We start from the raw sequence: 22,724 nt of genomic DNA on the forward strand, positions 1-22,724 counted from the left end.
AAGGGAAAATATTTCAGTTTACCACATTTTAAACATGTGCAACCCAAATTGAAGTACTTTTTTCAGTGTGAATATTTGGAATGTTGAATGATTTGAATTGGTTGAGAAATACAGAGTTGAATGTCAAAAATATGGAGAGAAAAAAATAATTGGAATAACGTGTGTGAATGAACTCTAAATGCTTTACTTGTATTTAGTTTGCTTTATATTTACTTTTTGTCGGCAACTTGGTACAACCCTCGATATGAGGACCTGTACGACTAAGAGTCAGCCCACCCTCTGACACTCTCCACTGTTCTTTGCTTCAAGGTGTCATCTCGTGTTCGCACAAGACACTTTACAATGGCATCATGAAGGATACTACATCACTTGCTTTGAAAATAGTCATTTGTCATCATTTTCGGGTTATTGCGCATTTTCCAATAGCAGTCTACTAACCGTGATGAACAGTCACCGGGCTAAAAAAAAAAAAAGAAAAATATTTGTTGTTGGGGCTTACGGTCGACTAATTTACCCACATCAAAAATGTTTTCAGCTCGCCAAAAACTACCGATAGGTTCATTCAGTAATTGTTTGGTTTTCAATGTGGGAATAACATGTAAAACGTCGGTTATTTGAGGCAAATTGGTAAAACTACAGCCAAAAACTACAAGTCCCACGGACGTGCGAGTGCAGCCGGAAATTACTCGCGCACATTTGTGTCAGATCTATCCGGGTACTTCATTCGCTTCTTCCTTTCGCGCCGGGTAACCGGAGAGCTGTGCGTCCATGTGCGCAGTGCCTGGAAGCTCACAAGACATCTGAACAGCCTCGATCAGCCGAGCGAGATTTTGTTTTTCTCTCCCCCTCCCCAGCGATGGATCCCGAGGTTTTGGTCGAGGCCCTGCGGGGCACCATGGACCCCAATCTGCGAGAGGCGGCCGAGAGACAACTTAGCGAGGTAAAGCTTTCTAACTTGTTTTTTTTTTTTTTTTCCTCTCCCCTCCTCCTCTCGTTGCTAATGATGGCGCCGTTCTCGTATCGGGCCTCACAACATCAAGATGGTGCGATGGCGCTGGCTGGACTCTTGTGGGTCGTCGTAACCGCCCCACTGTTACATTGGACTCGTTTGTGATACACTGCAAGTAGAAAGCAGTTCGATCGTGCTGTTTTTCCTTTCACCCTCAGCGAGCCAGCTGTGTGGCTAATAGTGCTAAGCTAACTACCGCGTCGTGTTTCCCCCAAGGAGATACTCGTTAGCTTAGCACGCACGCACGCACGCGTTTAGTTAAAGTCAACCGCGTGATCAAAATGTAAATATTCGGAAGGGGGGCATTCTTCGTTTTGCTCAAAACAAAAGGCCAAACCAAAGCTATTGGGCTAACTATTAGCTAAGTTAGCAGGAGGTTACTTGTTGGATGAGCTGCTCACGTGTCACTGACAAGCCTGGACGCAAATGTCGAATCGACGTCTATATATATATATTTATATTTATTTTTTAAATATATATTTTTTTTAATTCGCGAAATTCGGATGGTGCTGTTACCAATCATTATGTAGGAAAGCATGTTCCCGTAACGTTTTCCTAAGAAATTCTTTGAATGCATGAGCTCGACGCCAAGTTAGCAACAATGTCTTGTCTTGGTTCGGGCAGCGGCTATGTTGCCTCCTAAATCGCTTGAAATCCCACGTTTGCCTCTTACACTGTCAATTTTATCATGGTGATAAAATTGGTTATTCCCGTTATGTTGGCTCCTGCAATATTTGTGTATGGAGTCGGAGCTAAATTGCATTGTGCATTGCAATGCAGTCGGACTGCAAGTGACCGTAGCACACACAAGAAAGATTTTTGTCGGGAAAAAAAACATAGACGTGAATAGCACCACATGTTTTGTCTGTAATGTATTGTTTGGACTTGTGTTGTCAGAATACCAAAATTTGATACCGATACTGACACAGCACCATCTTAAGCTTAAAACATCAGTCAAAACAGTGAAATCGTAGATGGCAAAACAGGAACTTCCGTTTTTTTTGTTTTTTTTTAATTATTCATTCAAAATAATATTAGACAGTCAAGGTTATTTAATAAAAAAAAAATGTATTCCCTCTTGGGACAATAAAATGGAAACAGTTCAACTATTAAAAATAAAATTAGTCTTGCCGAAGCTGACATTTGTAGCATTGTATGGAATAATAATTGCTTCACAGACGGATGTTTTTGTCTCTAAATGTCGATGTGTGGAAAACCAGCACGTTTATTTTTAACTCTGATTATTTGGACTCTTATTTATTTTTTGTTTGGACGAGTATTTTCACAATATCAAAATTCCGAGTTCCGTACTGTTAATGATACCACCACAAAGCTAAAACATCAGGAAAACCAGTGGAATCATAGATGGCAAAACTGCAAACTTCAGTTTCTTAACATTCATTTGGCACTGATTTTAGAGGATATTTACTAAATATACATATTCAGTCTTAATAAAATGAAAAATTGACATAGCACGTCAGCTATTAAACAAAAATAAAATAATTCTTGCTGCTGCTGACTTTTGTAACCTAGTTTAAAATATATAAATTGATTCTCAGAAAAAAGGTTTTGTCACAAAACGGCACATAATTCTCCTTTTTCCTTCTGATTTATTGTTTGGACAGTTGATAATTGCATCAGTAAAAAACGTAAAACTAAAACTATGCTCAGCAGAGCGTAGTTTTTCTTTTTTTTTTTTTTTTTTTTTTTTTTTTTTTTAACTCATTTGTGTGAAGTCTACCTGTATTAAATGTACTTTATTAGTTCTGCCAAATTTGAAGTTCAAATATTTTTTTATAATGCACAGTTATGCTGTATTACATGTAGTTGGTATACGCTGTTTAGATGGAGAATTATCACATTCCTAGCATGAGATTATTTTATATAGAAGTGCTAACATATTGTGTTAGTATTCCTGTATTTGAGTGCATTAGTTAACACTACACATGTACTTGTATGTACATGCTACGTTTACTATAGCTGTGATTGTATTCATGATGCAGCTGGCAGTGGTTCCAAATTAGTCATTGTGCTGGGAGAAATTCTATACTTGTCATCAAGTTGTGCAGCGAACGAAAAGCACGTTGTCTGGGGGTGGATGGAGTCCTGCTCAAGTGCACAGTTTCTAAATGCAGACCTGTGCTTAGTCACGGGCTGTTTTGTTTTGTGACGGAAGATGGCCAGGCAGTGACCGAATGAGCACTACAATATGATGGAATTTAAAACATGAACTTCATTTTGTTGGTGCATAATTGTAGCAGAAGGCATACATTTAGAATATACCATGCATCCTTATCGATTGAAACCTAGAAATCAGATTGAGCTCTATTAAGCCACTTATATAAGGCGTTTATTAGTGAATGAAGGGTTGTTCATCTGTATGTACCCTGCGTTTGGCCAGCTGGGATAGGGTCCGGCACACCGGCGATCCTAGTGCGGAAACACAGTGCCGAAGTTGATTGGATGGATCATATTGATACCATTGCTTCTTTGTTGTCTGAGATGCTGAATTATGTTCATTTCTGATTTACAGGGTCACGCCCAGGTAAACTTTTTATCTACTCTGCTGCGCATCACCATGACTGATCAGCTGGATTTGCCAGTCAGGCAAGCAGGTGAGTCTCGGGTACTAGAATATTTATCTGATGTCTGTTTTTGATGTAACACTGGATTAAACCGAAAATAAAAGAACTCCTATAATTCCTACAACTACTTGTTGAAGCTCTGCTAACTAATGCGGGAAAATTATAAAAGCAAAGCTGATTCTAGGAAAAAAAACCCTCAAAAAGTCAGTATAATATTTTCTAGTGTACTAGTTAAGAAACGTATGCCAAATTGGGATTTTTTTCTCTCTAATTCTATTAATTACTCATCCATTTTCTGAGCCGCTTCTCCTCACGTGGGTCGCGGGCGTGCCGGAGCCTATCCCAGCTATCATCGGGCAGGAGGCGGGGTACACCCTGAACTGGTCGCCAGCCAATCGCAGGGCACATACAAACAACCAACCATTCGCCCTCACATTCACACCTATGGGCAATTTAGGGTCTTCAATGAATCTACCATGCATGTTTTTGGGATGTGGGAGGAAACCGGAGTGCCCGGAGAAAACCCACGTAGGCACGGGGAGAACATGCAAACTCCACACAGGCGGGGCCGGGGATTCAACCCCGGTCCTCAGAACTGTGAGGCGGACGCTCTAACCAGTCGGTCACCGTGCCGCCATTCTAATTATTTTTTAATTGAGTAAAGTAACACCCAGTCAAACCTCCAAAATCACAATGCATCCTGGCATGTAAACAGGAGTTCAGAGAGATTAAGATGTACTGTACGGAGCAACCAGGGTGGAGACTGTACTACTTTTGTCACAATAAATGTTATTTTTTGGTAATAAATTATGTAAAATCAGGTTGCATCTAATGGGAACTATTATTTTCATGATCGATATGCAGATTTTTGGTTAAATCAATTGTGTACAAGTGCAGCGATTAATGAATTGACATAACTTAACCAACTATTTGGTAATTCATTAATTGCGTAGAGACCTTGTTTAACTTAAAATTGTCCAAATCCTTGGAGTTTAAGCCTCAACAGTACACATTCTCAGGTAGCTGTAGTCCTCCATGAAATCAGACCATCTTTTGTTTCATCAAAATAAGACATTTGCAGACATCTGCTTTTACGTTCTAAAACAATGATTCATATGTTTTTACTATTTTCTGACATGTAACTCAATCGTAGTTTGTGCATCTTCTGGTACATCAATTTGCATGAAATAGCTCATGATTTTGGTCGCACGATTTTTTGAGGCAAAACAGCATGACCATGGCATATCATAGTTTCGTATGAACACAGTGACTCGATATTTGAAGAATATGTTACTGTGAGCAACAAGTTTGTCCCCAACAAAGCGGCTGCAGACAGTTGAGGGGGGAAAAAAAAAAGTGTGGTTTGGTTTTCATTCAGTCAGCATTAATAGGCTGGATTATGATCGCCTCGCCAACAGCGTAGACATTTGTGTCAGCGATCTGATGTCGGCCTCCCGTGCGACACTCCGTTTCCCTCCCCCGTTAGCTCCCTCTTTGCCACAGAGCAGCCCCCACGCACACACCATACCCAGATAGCACCGTGCGCCACATTAATTGCAAATGCAAGGTCTTTCAATACAGGGGACGGTGATGTAAGAGTAATGTTTACTTTTTATTGTTTAGGTCCTTGTGTCAAACTCAAGGTCCGGGGGCTAAATCTGGCCCGCCGCATCATTTCACGTGGCCTGCAAAAGCAAATAATGTGTCGACTTCGTTTTAAATTGGCTTCACTTTTTAAAAATGTTAAGATTTCGCCAAAATGTTTTTGTTACCAATACTCTTAAAATAAATGTAATCATAGTTGAACAATTTTTCTGTCTTCTGATTTTTCAAAACAAGGTATCCATCAATTTGTGGTGGATATGTAATAATATGAGGCAATCATGCAGCTTCATGGATTCATAATAGCCCTCCGAGGGAAACTATAGATACAATGCGGCCTGTGATTAAAAATGAGTTTGACAGCCCTGATTTAGGTGTTCGCACACCAGTTTGATTGAGCATTGTCAATTGGTGTCCTGCCTTCGAAAGTTGTTAATTTTCCCTTTCAATATAGGTGTGATTTACCTGAAGAACATGGTAACCCAGCACTGGGGCGGTGGAGATGGTTCTTCCACAGAGACACCCGTCAATAACATCCCTGATGAAGACCGACTATTCATTCGAGACACCATAGTGGAGGCTATCATCCACTCACCTGAGCGCATCAGGTGACTATTTTAGTATATTATACAGTGCATCACTTCACCTTCCTGAGACTATTTGACTGTTAGTCATGCTGAGAACAAACCTTACCTTTGGTTTTTCTTCCCAGTAACATACATGTTTATGCACTAAATTGTGATATCTAGTATAGTAAACAAATGTAGCTTCTTATAATTTAGGGCTGCTACGATAAATGTAATAACTAATTTGATTCCCCCAAAAAATGGTCGAAGCAAAAGCTTTGCCTCGAAGCTCAACAGTGATTATTTTTCCACATGGACTGTTACTGCAGTAGCACGCACACCCCACTCTATGTAGAAACAAGTTGGTGCAATGGCAGCGAGCCAGGAGGAAAGTGTCCATAACACAGAGATTGTCCAAAGTTTGGGATCATTTCACATCTAACAAGGTAATTAAGTGAAATGTGCACCACAGCAGCCACAATCGCCAACACAATGTTAAAGTATCAATGTTAGCGATGTGCACGGCTAATGCAACACCCCACCAGTTATGGTTTACGCTCATTTGCCAACGCCCACATCACTCATCAGGCCAGGCCACGCCTTTTAAAGCCACACTCATAAAGTCACTCACATGAGAGGAGAACATGAAGAAGACAAAATACGTGAGCCTCGCGTGGATCTTATTGTTGAACAATGCAAAATCGAATGTTTTTTTTATTCTGTAGAATCATCCATTCTAAAAATATTCGATAGGTGCAGCCCTAGTATAATTTGTACCGCTACGTTTAGTCAGTCATAGTCAGATTACTGCATCTCGGTGAAAGGCGGATGCATGCGCTTGCCCCAACTTCACAAGTCGGAACTCCTACTAAGTGACTTTTCGTACTCAGAGGTCTGAAGTTTACAATGTCCAATTTTCTGGAACACATCATCAAACCTATCCATTTTAAATTTGGACAGAGTCCAGTTGACAACATGTATCCACCACATGATCAAGCACGACTACCCCGCCAAGTGGACGACCATCGTGGACAAAATTGGCTTCTACCTTCAGTCCGAAAACAGCGCAGGATGGCTCGGCATCTTGCTTTGCCTTTACCAGTTGGTGAAAAACTACGAGTGAGTGTAACGTGCCATCAGAAAAGAAGCCACCGTCACGTTTGAGGCTGACTTGTCCGTGTTAAAACAGATACAAGAAGCCTGAGGAGCGTCAGCCTTTGGTGGCTGCCATGCACATCTTCATGCCCATGTTGAAAGACCGTTTCATCCAGCTTCTTCCAGACCACTCCACTGACTCCGTACTCGTACAGAAACAGATCTTCAAAATCCTCTATGCCCTTTTCCAGGTACTACCACATGGGTGCTAGAGGTACTCAAAGTTCTTGTGGCGCCTTATTCATTTTGTGGCAAATAGCTGTAGCACTAGTTATTGTGTAATTATGATATACATTTTATAGTATGAGATCTAGAAATCTAAGATTGTGTGTCTGCGGAGTGAATATATGCTGTGAATTCGTATTTGTGTAGGCATTGGGCTTTATAATTATGGTACACATGTATGTAGACCCATTATTTTGATAGTTATCCAACAGTATATTCTATATAAATAACCTATTGTGATTTTGGTTTTGTTCATGGTAGTAGGACTAGATATGTTTTGCTCCCTTCTATTCCTTTTGAATATGTAAACTGCAGAATAATGTAATTTGTTGCCCTTTTTCTGTTTATGCTGTATGCTTACGTTCAGATAAGACAATCAATTGATCGATCGATCAATCAAGACTTGGCCTTCTCGTTCTTCAGAATATTAAAACCCGTACAGAAACCTGTCCATTATTATTTTTTTGTTTCATAGTACTATTACGGTACTATTTCTCAGTTATAAAGTAATAATCACCAATTTTACGACCACCAATTCCAATGAATGGGATGTTGTGTTAAACGTAAATAGAAACAGAATGATTATTTATAAATAATCATAAACTTAGAATTTTACAGCTGCAACACGTTCCAAAAAAGCTGGGACAGGGTCATGTTTACCACTGTGTTACATCACCTTTTCTTTTTACAACATTCAATAAACGTTTGGGAACTGAGAACACTAATTGTTGAAGCTTCGTAGGTGGAATTCTTTCCCATTCTTGCTTGTAAAGCTTTGTCCTATTTTACGCTTCATAATGCGCCACACATTTTCAATGGGAGGCAGGCCTGGACTGCAGACACTCCAGTCTAGTTCCAGCACTCTTTTACTACGGAGCCACGCTGTTATAACACGTGCAGAATGTGGTTTGGCATTGTCTTGCTGAAATAAGCAAGGGCGTCCGTGAAATAGACGTTGCTTGGATGGCAGCATATGTTTCTCCAAAACCTGTATGTACCTTTCAGCATTAATGGCTGCCTTCACAGATGCGTAAGTTACCCATGCCATTGGCACTAACAGCCCCATACCATCACATATGCTGGCTTTTGAACTTTGCGTCCATAACAGTCCGGATGGTTCTTTTCTTCTTTGGCCCGGAGGACACGACGTCCCCAATTTCCAAAAACAATTTGAAATGTGGACTCGTCGGACCACAGAAGACTTTTCCACTTTGCGTCAGTCCATCTTCGATGAGCTCGGGCCCAGAGAAGCCGGCGGCGTTTCTGGGTTTTGTTGATAAATGGCTTTTGCTTTGCATAGTAGAGTTTCAAGTTGCACTTATGGATGTAGCGCCGAACTGTATTTACTGACATTGGTTTTCTGAAGTGTTCCTGAGCTCACGGGGGAATATCCTTTACACATTGATGTCGGTTTTTGCCGCTGAGAGATCGAAGGTCACGGGCATTCAATGTTGGTTTTCGGCATTGTCGCTAACATGCAGTGATTTGTCCAGATTCTCTGAACCTTTTGATGATGATATGGACCGTAGATGATGAAATCCCTCAATTCCTTGCAATTGTACGTAGAGGAACATTGTCCTTAAACTGTTGGACTATTTTCTCACACACTTGTTCACAAAGATGGGGTTCACAGAACCTCGCCCCATCTTTGCTTGGGAATGACTGAGCAATTCAGGGAAGCAATCATGGCCCCCACCTGTTCCCAATGAGCCTGTTCACCTGTGGGATGTTCCAAACAGGTGTTTGATGAGCATTCCTCAACTTTCGCAGTCTTTTTTGCCACCTGTCTCAGCTTTTTTGGAACACTACAAACAGTCGTTTATCAGTTTGAACATTAAATATCTTGTCTTTGTCAATTCTATATATTTTGAACATGATTTGCAAATCATTGTGTTCTGTTATTTGTTTAACACAACGTCCCAACTTCATTGGAATTGTGGTTGTAGTTCTACCACTACAGCTATTAAGTGCTGCAAAAGGTCAATCTTAAAAGTTCAATAATGGGGTGTTGTGTTGATGACAAAACAATTTATATATCAGAACAAATCTGAGTGAGAATTTCAATTGACTTTGCTCTTTTGTATGCATAGTATAACCTACCCCTGGAACTCATCAACCGGCAGAACTTGACTGAATGGATGGAGATTCTCAAGACGGTAGTGGATAGAGACGTGCCCCCGGTGAGAACTTGATTCTCCATGTCTTATTAAAATCACAAATGATGTCTTGCCCGTTGTATTTCCGCATTATCCGCTGGCTTGTGTTTTTGGTTCAGGAGACGATGCAGGTTGATGAAGAGGAGCGTCCTGAGCTGCCTTGGTGGAAGTGTAAGAAGTGGGCCCTTCACATCTTAGCTCGGCTATTTGAAAGGTACAGATCTCATTACGGTCTTAACATGTCATCAGCGTAACTTGCAGATGTTACAAGTTAATTTAATTTGTAGATACGGAAGCCCAGGCAACACAACCAAAGAGTACACAGAGTTTGCTGAACTTTTCCTCAAGGAATATGCAGTGCCGGCACAGCAGGTATGGACCAGGAGCCGTGATGTATGCTGCGAATCTCTGGCCAAAAGTTGGATTGCAAATGAGTTAAAAGATATTTATATATATATATATATATATATATATATATATATTTTTTTTTTTTTATTCGTATGCTTTTAGGTGCTGCTGAAAGTCTTGTATCAGTACAAGGAAAAGCAATATGTGGCTCCCCGAGTACTCCAGCAGACACTCAACTACATCAACCAGGGGATCGCTCATGCTCTCACATGGAAAAACCTCAAACCACACATTCAGGTTCGCAATAAGTGTGAAGCCATTTCAATTATTGTGTTGGAAAGTCATAAAGCAAAAGTGTCACTTCAGCCAAAACAATATTTGGTATTTGTATTGGACGAAACTACAAATTTTGTATGTGACATTTGTATTGATTTTAACATGGATGTTTTATGTATTTGAGCAAGGTTAGAGATGTCATTGTTATGAACGTATATTAATCATAAAAAAACACAACCATATTCTATGCTGTCACAAAGATAAATGCCCGTAAAATTCTAATCAGCCCCTTGAATTTGTTGGAGGGGGGGGGGGGGCAGGCAAAGAGACCCTCTTCGACCAAGCTGCAGCATGACTTCCATTTTCAATGCCAAAAAATACCAACATCTAGTTTTTCAACAGTTAAATATTTATTACAAGAGTAAATATTCCTACCTTTAGGCTCAACACTAAACTTGTCACAGGCTATAGCCTCCCGATTGAGCTTTCAACATTTTTGAAACGTTATGTCACTTAATTGATCAAATTATTGTAATAAATCATGCCCATGCCTACCAATATTTTTTAACGTTCAGCAAGAAATATTGAGACCTTAAACGGTGAAGTTCATGTATCGTCTGTTCTTGCGCTACCATAATTTTGACTTTTCTGTCTTTGTCCTACAGGGCATCATTCAGGATGTGGTTTTTCCCCTCATGTGTTACACAGACGCTGACGAGGAGCGCTGGCAAGAGGACCCCTATGAGTACATTCGCATGAAGTTTGGTAAGCAAAGGACCCTCCAGGCAGTGTCGATTTAAGTAATTTAGTGAGTCAATGATGAGCAATTTGTTCAATCACTTCTGTCCACTTCAGATGTATTCGAGGACTTTATTTCTCCAACGACAGCCGCTCAGACGCTCCTCTTTACTGCCTGCAATAAACGAAAGGAGGTCAGTTTATCTACTTTCTTTTATCCATGCTTTAAGTCGGTGTCAGCGAATGTTCCATAGCTTGCTTAAATGAAACTCGTAACTAGTAGGGGTGTCGCAATCTGATCTTTGAGATAGGAAATTGGTCAGCAAAAAAAAACAAAAACAAGGATCGGATCGGACGCATCTAAAATCTCCTATTTTACCACTCTTATACAAGCCAAGCCGTCCATTCCATGCTCCACTCCAGCACTTTTATCAGGCAGTGCCCGGATGGCTTGCAGAACCCACATGATCACAGCAACAGGTTGCTAAGGTGCTAACATTGTAGCAAGGGGTAAGAGTGAATGTTGCTTGCTTAAAGTCGTTTATTGACACTCCAGTTGATGTTAACTCTATAACGTAACACACAAAATAATTACACCTGCTGAATGTTCAAAAACATCACAGACTTCGTGTCTTTCTTTGTTTTTGTTCAGAAAAATTGCCAGCTCAAAGCTAACACACAATGGAATGGAAAATAATGAGTATTGGTACACAACTGCTGTATGAACACACAGAAACAGGCAAAAAAACAATACTCTTGGGCATATATTCTTCAAACTGAAAAACGAGTTATAATAATATTCGATCATGTTGTCTTATTCTTTGTTACTGCAAGTGTAGCTCATCGTGTGCACCACACTGCCCCTCAGAGGTCAAGACCTGTGTAACCCACTGGTTAATAATAAATGGGCCAGTTTTCTCATACCTATTGTTGTTCTCTGTTTGCGTAATATCACTTGATCAAGCCTTTTGTAACATTTCATACTTACAAAATCAGTAAATTATGTATTATTATTGCTGAAATCGGACCAGACCGATATCGGCCAAAACTCAAGGCTGCGATATCGGTATCGGATCAAAGTGACAAAGTCACTGTATCCGTTTCAGTATACAAAATGGCTCATGCACGTGACATCTGATCGCGGAGCTGCCAGCACCGTTTTTTTAACTAGCTCCTAGCTTTTTAAAAGACCCTTGCGTCCACATCCATGACTGTACGTCCTGCTTTTCCCTGTTGCTCAGGAGCGACTGGGAATGCTCGCTTGTGCTGCACCAGGTAGCTACAGTACGAGCTGTGACTGGGTAACTAGCAGACTGCTTTCGTAATTGCTATTTGTGCCTAATATGAAAAATATTCCAGATGTTAGTCATATGCACAGTAAAAACACAATGGTAGCATTTAGCAATGAAATTCTTACTTTGCTAGTCTCCCTCCACTTAAAGATATTAATATAAAGATTAAATAACAATGATCTAATATCGTGATATATTGCAAAACAAAATCATAGTTATTTATCTTGGTGTCGAAACAAAATGTGGTTGTTGTCATTTCGTTTCGTCTTGTTTAGCTTAACTGCTGCGGTCCAAAGCTTTCAACGAACTTCGCATTTCTTTGATATGTGGTAAAAGCTGTTCGGATCAATCAATCAAATCTGCATGTACAGCTGACCACACAACGGTGCAATTATTCATTCATGAAAACAACAGCCCATTCATAAAATCTTCCGTTATCATCTTTACACTGACGTTTATATTGCGATATACACCATTGCTGTGAAGAATTCAATTTTTGCCGTGGATTTTAGGTCATATTGCCCGGCCCTAACCCTCTTTGCAGTCGTATTATGAGCATTTTTTGTTATTACGTTAAGGTGCTGCAAAAGACGATGGGCTTCTGCTACCAGATTCTCACTGATCCCGCCACAGATCCCAGGAAAAAAGATGGTGCCCTCCACATGATAGGCTCTCTGGCAGAGATCCTTCTCAAGGTAAATTGCGTCCCAACCCCGTCTGAAAGTTACTTGCCCTGACAAGATCTTTGGCAGACATTCTTACTCTGACACCACTAATTGCCCGCTAGTTAAACTATGGTTATAAAACCCGAAATGGTGGTTGTTTTTGGTTTTTATTTTGTTTTTTTAAATATATAAATATTTTTTAGCAACGTCAGGTACATTCTGAAGAAAGAATGAATGTACTGACCTAGGAAGGGCTCACAAAGTTTCAATAAATGCTGTCTAAGGTCATCAAAGATTTCATTGTTTGATGCATAATCATTTTACTTTGTCAGCGTTCTTCTATAAGGAATTTCCTTGAACTGTATACCTTGCTTGAAAGTAAATTTGGATAGATTTAACCATTGTTTAATGTAGGTGTCATTGTAACTTCATTGCAATCACAGTTGCCCTTTTTTCATTTCAGACATTTTAATGGTGAAGCGCTGACAAAAAATATAGGAAGTTGCACATCCTAAATATACAGGAAACAACTTGTGAAGGGTTCTGCTTTGAGTTACTTTTTTAAAAATCATTTTCTTCCCTTCTTGCAATAGAAAAAGATTTATAAAGACCAGATGGAGTTCATGCTGCAGAATCACGTCTTCCCCCTGTTCCGCAGTGAACTGGGCTACATGAGAGCCAGAGTGAGTGATAATATGAACAGTGTTGTTTGTGCATTAATAATTATGAATGAAATTAACACTTATCTTGCTATTTTTATATGTACTGACATTTTGGCCACGTCCCCCTTTTTTTTTTTTATATTTTCTATCTGCCTGCTTAATCTTATTGTAGGCCTGCTGGGTGATTCAGTATTTCTGTGAGGTGAGGTTCAAAAGTGACCAGAACCTGCAAACTGCTCTGGAGCTGACCCGCCTCTGTCTAATCAATGATAACGAGATGCCAGTGAAGGTGGAGGCTGCCATTGCCCTGCAGGTTCTCATCAGCAACCAGGACAAAGGTGATGAAAGATGCCGCTTCCACGGCATTTGTATACAATTCAGGAGTGATTTCCGTCCTCCTGGACTCTGCTGTTTGACTATATATAGATCTATAGATATATATATATATATATATATATATATATAGATATAGATATATCTCTCTATATATAGATATATATATATAGATATCTACGGTCTTATATATATCTAGATATATATATATATATATATATATCTAGATATATCTAGATATATCTAGATATATCTAGATATATCTATATATATATATATATATATATATATATCTAGATAGATATATATATATATATAGATATATATATATATATATATATATATATATATAGATATATAGATATATCTATATATATAGATATATATATCTATAGAGATATATATATATATATATATATATATATATATATATATAGATAGATAGATAGATATATAGATATATAGATATATAGATAGATAGATATATAGATATATAGATATATAGATATATATATAGATATATATAGATATATATATATATATATATATAGATATAGATATTCACATTCACATATATTTTTTCTTGCTTTAGCCAAAGAATACATCACCCCCTTCATTCGGCCGGTAATGCAGGCTTTGCTGCATATTGTCAGGGAGACGGAAAATGATGATCTCACCAACGTCATCCAGAAGATGATCTGCGAATACAGCGAGGAGGTCACACCTATTGCAGTAGAGATGACTCAGCACCTGGTAAAGACCTGTTGGTATTTTTTTTGTTTTGTTTTTATTACAGCTGTACAACGTTTGACTCTCAGGTGGAGTTAGGAAAGAGGCGGCAGTCCCTGACTTGACTAATGATAAAAGATATAGATGCTCCAAACTAGGGCTGAAACAATTAATCATTTGTTCACAAAAAGTCAAAGCACAATCTCTGCCTCAAAACTACGCAGCGATTATTTTTCCCGCACAGACTGATGTTACTGCAGACTCTTCCACTCCGTGTAGAAATAAGTTTGGCGTGATGGTGAAAGGAGGAAAGAGTGCAAAAAAGACAATCTCCAAAGTTTGGATTATTTCACACAAAATTTACTGCAATGTCTCAACTATAAAGCAGAAAAAAATTACCACGACAGCACAATCGCCAACAGAAGGTATCAGTGTTAGCTAGTTTAGTATAGCCTGCCTCTGCTAGTTAGAATGTATTGTAATGTCACTCCAAGTGTTCAAGGATAGACATAGCTGCTACTGCACTTTCAATCACTTTATTGAACAAATGCAAGCAAAATAAACACTTAAATAAGCACATTCATACACAAGCTGCTATGGCCACAATTGAAGTCCAGGCACTCAACAATACGCACTTTGGCAACTGGACGCCATCATTCACTGACTCCCCCGTCACTCACCAGGCAGGCCCCACCTTTTAAAGCTACAGATATTATAATGTGGCTCGTGATGTTGGCCACCCCAAGTGGACAACAACAATACCTACCTCATTTTGTTGTTTAATATTGCAAAACCAATTTTTTGGGCGGATCAAACTAGAATAAGCGCTTCTCAAAATAGTGGGTATCTGCAGCTGTACTCCAAACGCACAATTACAAGTATCTCTGCTCTCTGGCAGGCTATGACATTCAACCAGGTAATTCAGACTGGGCCTGAGGAGGAGGGAGGAGATGACAAGGCTGTGACAGCTATGGGCATCCTCAATACAATCGATACCTTGTTGAGTGTGGTGGAGGACCACAAAGAGGTAAGCAGCAAAAAGCCTCTAAGTGGGCTGCCTACGCATCATCATCACACACACACACACACACACACACATGCCTGACTTATCTCGGTATACCACTTCCTCTGGTCGGCTGTCGCCTTTCTGCCAACCCACTTGAGCCGCCCACCAACTCCTTGGAACGTGCTGTGTTCTCGCTATGTCCTGAAACACTCACTCAGGCAGTAGCTACAAATAGTGCCGGGGCTCACTGCCAATGTGTCTGCATAAGCACAGCCACAATGCTCTTAGATGGTACAAAGCCTTGAGCTGCAGAAAAGACTTGACTGTTTCATCCAGGTTGACCATTTTGTCCAGTGTTCATCTGTATTTGCACAAGCAGTAACACAAGAAATATTTCAACAGTACATTCATGTTAAAAATCAGTGATTCCCAACCTTTTGTGGTCCACCCCTGAGATGAACTTTACAATGTTCTCTCACCTTTTTCAAAAGTAGTCTCATTTGAAGACAAATGCAAACTCAAACTCTTAACTCATTCACTGCGTCATCTTTTCTCACAATTGCGGCACACACACTGTTTATACTATACATACCAGACTCTCTTCAAGTGTGAGGTGCCTAAACTTGTCCACCTAACATGTTGGCATTTCTCTTTCATTATTAACGTGAAAAGCAGAGACTGCGCCTAATCTTTTACGATGCACAAAATGTGCTTCTGTCACACCCAAGCTTTGCAATGCTGCCATCTACAGGGATCGTTAGTCATTACAGTCGTTTACACACTTTAATTACAAAGACAAGCTGGGCGAGACCCACTTTCCACGCTTGTCTGTTGAAAAGGGTAATTGTCGAGTATGTACGTTGGTGGCAGTGAATGAGTTTAACTACTGAAAAATACTCTGTACAAGCTTATTATATGATAATTAAATGTTACAAAGTCTTAGTTTTAAGCGATTTCGTGTCTTAATTTAACCCTAACTGCGTTTTAACCTTGTCCAGATCACACAGCAGCTGGAGGGCATTTGTCTGCAGGTGATTGGCACCGTGCTGCAACAACACGTCATCGGTAAGCTGTGGCCAGTTTTTCCTGTTCGGCCGCATTCTGTCTGCGCCTTGGTGCCAGTACTCACCGGCATGTTGAATGCTTGGAACTGTATGTAGAGAGAGCTGTGTTCTTTTTCCAGAGTTTTACGAGGAGATCCTGTCATTGGCTCACAGCCTGACTTGCCAGCAGGTGTCGCCACAAATGTGGCAGCTTCTTCCACTGGTTTATGAAGTCTTCCAACAGGATGGATTTGACTACTTCACAGGTTCATACCCTCAGACGAGCACTTCCTGTTAATTCCATGAGGCGCCCCGATCCAGAGAGCCGCTTCAAGTTTTGAGTTTCACCATGACGGTTTGTGGGAATAACACTTTTTTCCCCCTGTTCCAGACATGATGCCTCTCCTTCACAACTATGTGACAGTTGATACAGACACACTCCTCTCGGACACCAAATACCTTGAAATCATGTATGACATGTGCAAGAAGGTAAAATGCTGCCGTCTAATGAATGCGCTGAGGCAACTTGTGCTGTGAACAAAAAAAGTTGACATTTGTCCTTGACCCCACCAAGATCCTGACAGGTGATCCAGGGGAAGATCCTGAGTGCCATGCAGCCAAGCTTCTGGAAGTAATCATTCTGCAGTGCAAAGGTCGAGGCATTGACCAGGTCGGTGTTTGAACATTTCAAGAGTCTACTTGAGGCTTTGAGTGGCAGGAGTTTAATTTACGCAATGTCTATACCATTCCCAAGTACTGGTAGTTTTATATATATATATATATATATATATATTTATTTTTGTACAATTTCAGGTTGTGCCCTTGTTTGTGGCTGCTGCACTGGAGCGTTTGACACGGGAGGTAAAGACCAGTGAGCTGAGGACGATGTGCTTGCAGGTGGCCATTGCCGCACTTTACTACAGCCCCCCTCTGCTCCTCAACACTTTGGAGAATCTGCGATTCCCCAACAACACCGAGCCAATCACGAACCACTTCATCACCCAGTGGCTCAAAGATGTCGACTGCTTCCTTGGGTAAGGCTTTTTTTTTTTCACCATTTATGGTCTGTCAATATAATAATCCCCCAAATGTAGCTGATGGGCAGGTAGGTGTTTCACGATATGACAAAAAGCAATATTTAAGAAGAAGAAAAATCCCAGCTACATGCACCGGAAGTATTGCAGCATGTTGTATTTTCAATCCCAGAACATAGAAAAGCAATTGAATCAGCTACTTTTGGACATAAAAAAATGATCCGCAACAACCTAAGGGGCTTCTCAAGTCCCCCTCTAAATCTTTTACTAAAAAGGACAAAGATGACAGTGATAATCTTTGTCATTTAATTATAGGCTTTTGTAATGACCTTCATCAAATTTCATAAAATATTGAAATATTGTTTTTCCAATTCAAAGACATTGGAGTCTCTGAATAGATGTTAGGTGCAATATAGTCTGTAATATGATTTCAATCTGCATTTTGAGCTGTCAATATTCGCAACATGCACCAAGTCATTCCAGTTGGCTCTATTCAAGCTTTTAAAGGTATTCTTGTGAAAACTGGAGCACGTTATTCAGGTATTTTCCGTTTGTTTGAGACTCCAGATCGAGCTCTGTTATTCGAGGGCCGATGTCGGAGAATCCTGCACTTGAAGGATAATCCGCTAACCTTGAGTGAGGCCGTTCAGCTGACAATGGCTCTACTCGCTTTTTTTTTTCCATCGGTTAGAAAACGTCCTGTTGCTGTTCCTTAGATGCGAACGTTGCTGTATTATACTCCCTAGTCTCCACTCTACTGCAACCGTCTGATTTCTTACAGCACTCACTCTTCTTGAATAAATTCGTATGTGGAGTTGAGAAGTAGACGATTGAGAAAACGCTAGATCTGAACAGTTAGTGTGTAGTGTGAAAACAACGTCATAAATGGCAGCATAGTAGTCTAGTGGCGAGCCCATCTGCTTCAAAGACAGGACATCTGGGTTCAAATCTCCATTGCATGTTTGCATGTTGTTTGCATGTTCTCCCCGAGCTCGTTTGAACCTTTGCCAGCTAGTCATTAGTTTAATTCAACACTCAAAATTACCAATAGCTGCGACTGGTTTTAAGCGCTTATGTGCCCTGAGATTGACTGGCGGGCTGTCCGGTGAACTCCGCCGCTCGACTGATAAAGAACAAGTGCTATAGAACGTGTTTGGATGGGAATGTCATTTATGGAGGATGACCTGTGGGATACATTTTGATAATCTACAACATTTTCATTTCAAGCTTCTTTTTTTCTCCTTCATTCATCTTTTTCCTCGTTTTTTGCAAACAGCCTCCATGACAGGAAGATGTGCATCCTGGGCCTCTGTGCTCTCATTGATCTGGAACACAGGCCCCAGGTCATCAACCAGGTCGGAGGTCAGCTTCTTCCGGCGGCCATCCTGCTCTTTAGCGGCCTCAAGAGGGCGTACGCCTGCCGAGCGGAGCACGAGAATGAGGACGACGACGACGACGAGGACGGTGATGACGATGACGATAATGGTATGATTGAAGTTTGAGACTTTCATTGGCTTCTTTCACTTCTGTGGGGAGTACTCTGGTGTCGATTTGATGTTTTACACCTTTGGTCTGAATGTAGCTGAGCTGGGCAGTGACGAGGACGACATTGACGAGGAAGGTCAAGAGTATCTGGAAATGCTGGCCAAGCAGGCGGGAGAGGACGGAGACGACGAGGATTGGGAGGAAGATGATGCGGAGGAGACCGCGCTCGAGGGATACACTACAGCTGTAGACGACGAAGACAACTTGGTGGACGAGTATCAGATCTTTAAAGCCATACTACAGAGTAAGACAACCACTCAAATACAAATAGCTGTTTTTCAAAGTTTTCAGTCACCTACCTGTGGATGCATACATAGTCAAGTTTATTGGTATCGCTTCATCACAAGAGTGTCATGGGCTTCACAGGCCCACAGTTGACGAGGATCAGTGACATCCCCTGGTCTAAACCCCCCCCAAAATCAATATCCTTGGCTTGCGCGATTGATGGTCACCCTTGTCCGCAGGTATCCAGACTCGTGACCCGGCGTGGTACCAGGCGCTAACTCAAGTACTCGACGAAGATCAAGGCAAACAGCTTCTTGACATTGGCACGCTTGCAGACCAGAGACGGGCAGCACATGGTGAGCGCACAATTTCAAGTCCAATTTCACTTCAGGAGGTTTTTAGTGGCTGACCCCCTTCAATTTTACACACGTGGCGTTTTTTAAAATGGGAAATAATCATACCCGGTCCCTCGTTTTTTTTGTTTGTTTTTGTTTTGTTTTCGACTTTCAGAATCCAGGATGATTGAGAAACACGGCGGATACAGGTTCACAGCACCAGTGGTGCCCCCTAGTTTTGACTTTGGAGGCACCGCCCCCGGAATGAATTGAGTCACCCTCTCTACTTTTTATTACTCTGTGACTGATTGTAGTGAAGTGAAAAAAAAAGCTTGTGTTGTTCCCTTAAGTAGTGGTTCCAGAACTGGTTCTTCTCAGTCATTCTTCAATCTTATCAAACGGGAAATAGCACGAGAAGATGCGGGAGAGCAACCAAAATGTAACCAATGGCTGGGGAAAACAAACCAAGAACTTGAGCACGATGCAAGAGGAAATGCTCTGAACAACACTGTCTTCTGGAGTCCGGTGAAGAGGGCTGTCTCGACGACGACGACTCCTGTTTTTTTCCCCACTAAAACAAAATTGGGGGATTAAACTTCAAATTGATAATGGGACTAAATATTACATTATCACTGTCTTGGCCACACGGCCGTAATAAGATTATACCTCTGGTGGTGGTGATATGTTGTTTTCAGCATAAACGGTCCGGTTTATGTACATAAAAGCCAAGGTTATTCATTTTTCAAGTAGCCTTGAAAAGCAACCAGAGGCATTTATAAGGTGTCAAGATCTGTATTCATATGTAGCATATTGGATACTTAATAGCGCTATGTGATGCCTGATCTCTGTAAATTAATGACTAGCACTTTCATATTGTTCAGGTCTCCTAGCCTTCTGTATCAGACTGCAATTTTTTTTTTTTAAATTGAATACTATTTAAAATGAACGCAGCTATAAGTATGTTGCGACGGCTGCTTGTCTGCATACAGAGCGGATCGGTGGGGGGGAGGGGGTGGAAGGGCGGGCCGGCGGGCGGGCAACTCGGAAACAGATTCCTGCAAGAGGAGAATGATCTTGGTGTTCAGTATGGCTACAGGACGTGTTTGTGAGCACTAAAAGTACAATTGATTACATTTTTGAAGCATGTACAATTGGACTTATCGTGAAGGTCTCAAGCTTTTGGTTGGTGTATGGATGAACCATCTATATAACAACATATTAAAAACAAAAAGCTAAGGGATTGTATGACCCAGTGTGGTTCATTATGCTGCCATGATGTTGTATCATACACTCAGACACAAACATTTGCTCAGTTTAGTATCATTTTCTGACTTAGCAAATATGATGTTCACTAGGAATTGAAATGATTAAAATGGACCCGTGGCAATTCATGACCGCACAGCATCTGTTTTTCTTTAATGTAGAATTAATGTCCATTATATTTGGCCAACTGCACCAAAGCCAGTTTTCCCACTTCATGCTGTAGCATTGGCACTCGTGTAATTTTAGTGAAAACAGGTTTTTATTTTGTTTGTTTTTGCTCTGCTTCATTCAAATTGAATATGGACATACAACCCCAATTCCAATGAAGTTGGGACATTGTGTTAAACAAATCAAAACAATTCAATGATTTGCAAATCATGTTCAACCTATATTTAATTGAATACACTACAAAGACAAGATATTTAATGTGCAAATTGATCAACTTGATTGTTTTTAGCAAATAATCATTCACTTAGAATTTGATGGCTGGAACACGTTCCCAAAAAGACGGAGAAAGTTGACGAATGCTCATCAAACACCTGTTTGGAACGTCCCACAGGTGAACGGGCTCATTGGGAACAGGTGGGTGCCACGATCGGGTAGAAAAGGAGCTTCCCTGAATTGCTCAGTCGTTTACAAGCAAAGATGGGGCGAGGTTCAAGCGTGTGAGAAAATAGTCCAACAGTTTAAGGACAATGTTCCTCAACGTACAATTGCAAGGAATTTAGGGGTTTCATCATCTACGGTCCATAATATCATCAAAAGGTTCAGAGAATCTGGAGAAATCACCGCATGGAAGCGACGAGGCCGAAAACCCACATCGAATGCCCGTGACCTTCGATCCCTCGGGCGGCATTGAATCGAAAACCGATATCGCCGCGTGGGCTCAGGAACACTTCAGAAAACCAATGTCGGTCAATACAGTTCGGCGCTACATCCGGAAGTGCAACTTGAAGCCATTTATCAACAACACCCAGAAACGCCGCCGGCTTCTCTGGGCCCGAGCTCATCGAAGATGGACCGTCGCAAAGCGGAAAAGTCTTCTGTGGTCCGACGAGTCCGCGTTTCAAATTGTTTTTGGAAATGGTGGACGTCGTGTCCTGCGGGCCAAAGAGGAAAAGAACCATCCGGACTGTTATGGACGAAAAGTTCAAAAGCCGGCATCTGTGATGGTATGGGGCTGTGTTAGTGCCAATGGCATGGGTAACTTACACGTCTGTGAAGGCACCATTAATGCTAAAAGGTACATACGGGTTTTGGAGAAACATGCTGCCATCCAATCGACGTCTTTTTCATGGACGCCCCTGCTTAATTCAGCAAGACAAAGCCAAACCACATTCTGCACGTGTTACAACAGCGCGGGTCCGTAGTAAAAGAGTGCGGGTACTAGACTGGCCTGCCTGCGGTCCAGACCGGTCTCCCATTGAAAATGCGCGGCGCATTATGAAGCGTAAAATACGACAACGGAGACCCCGGACTGTTGAACGGCTGAAGCTGTACGTCGAGCGAGAATGGGAAAGAATTCCACCTCCAAAGCTTCAACAATGAGTGTCCTCAGGTCCCAAATGTTTATTGAATGTTGTTCAAAGAAAAGGTGATGTAACACAGTGGTAAACATGAGCCTGTCCCAGCTTTTTTGGAACGTGTTGTAGCCATAACATTCTAAGTTGATGATTATTTGCTAAAAACAATAAAGTTTATCAGTTGGAACATGAAATATCTTGTCTTTGTAGTGTATTCAATTCAATATAGGTTGAACATGATTTGCAAATCATTGTATTCTGTTTTTATTTGTTTAACACAACGTCCCAACTTCATTGGATTTGGGGTTGTACAAGTGCATCTCAACAAATTGGAATATTATGGACCAAACTCAGCAAAATATATTGTATTAAATAAAACCTCTCTTAGGAAGTGCGCCATTGATGGCTG

General features: G+C 40.8%; 1 protein-coding gene across 1 annotated transcript; it reads left to right on the forward strand.

Annotated features, from left to right (window-relative positions):
* The first annotated feature begins 705 nt into the window (after positions 1–705).
* ipo7 (importin 7) lies at positions 706–20,769 on the forward strand. The gene is made up of 25 exons (XM_061670950.1): positions 706–940; positions 3,543–3,624; positions 5,651–5,804; positions 6,723–6,881; positions 6,952–7,108; positions 9,233–9,322; positions 9,418–9,512; positions 9,586–9,670; positions 9,809–9,943; positions 10,588–10,687; positions 10,778–10,854; positions 12,531–12,647; positions 13,211–13,300; positions 13,452–13,617; positions 14,205–14,365; positions 15,240–15,368; positions 16,346–16,412; positions 16,531–16,656; positions 16,782–16,879; positions 16,965–17,060; positions 17,204–17,424; positions 18,701–18,909; positions 19,007–19,213; positions 19,434–19,550; positions 19,705–20,769. Exons 1-25 carry the CDS (start codon positions 857–859, stop codon positions 19,800–19,802), a joined length of 3,120 nt encoding a protein of 1,039 aa, XP_061526934.1. The 5' UTR covers positions 706–856; the 3' UTR covers positions 19,803–20,769.
* Positions 20,770–22,724: the final 1,955 nt, after the last annotated feature.

This window comes from Phycodurus eques, chromosome 2 (assembly GCF_024500275.1).
Source record: "Phycodurus eques isolate BA_2022a chromosome 2, UOR_Pequ_1.1, whole genome shotgun sequence".
NCBI lineage: Eukaryota > Metazoa > Chordata > Actinopteri > Syngnathiformes > Syngnathidae > Phycodurus > Phycodurus eques.

Coding starts and splice junctions, on each gene's coding strand:
- ipo7 (XM_061670950.1), top strand. CDS start 857: ATGGATCCCGAGGTTTTGGTCGAGGCCCTGCGGGGCACCATGGACCCC. Junction 17,061..17,203: donor AAGGTCGAGGCATTGACCAG/GTCGGTGTTTGA, acceptor GTACAATTTCAG/GTTGTGCCCTTGTTTGTGGC. Junction 19,551..19,704: donor CCAGAGACGGGCAGCACATG/GTGAGCGCACAA, acceptor TTCGACTTTCAG/AATCCAGGATGATTGAGAAA.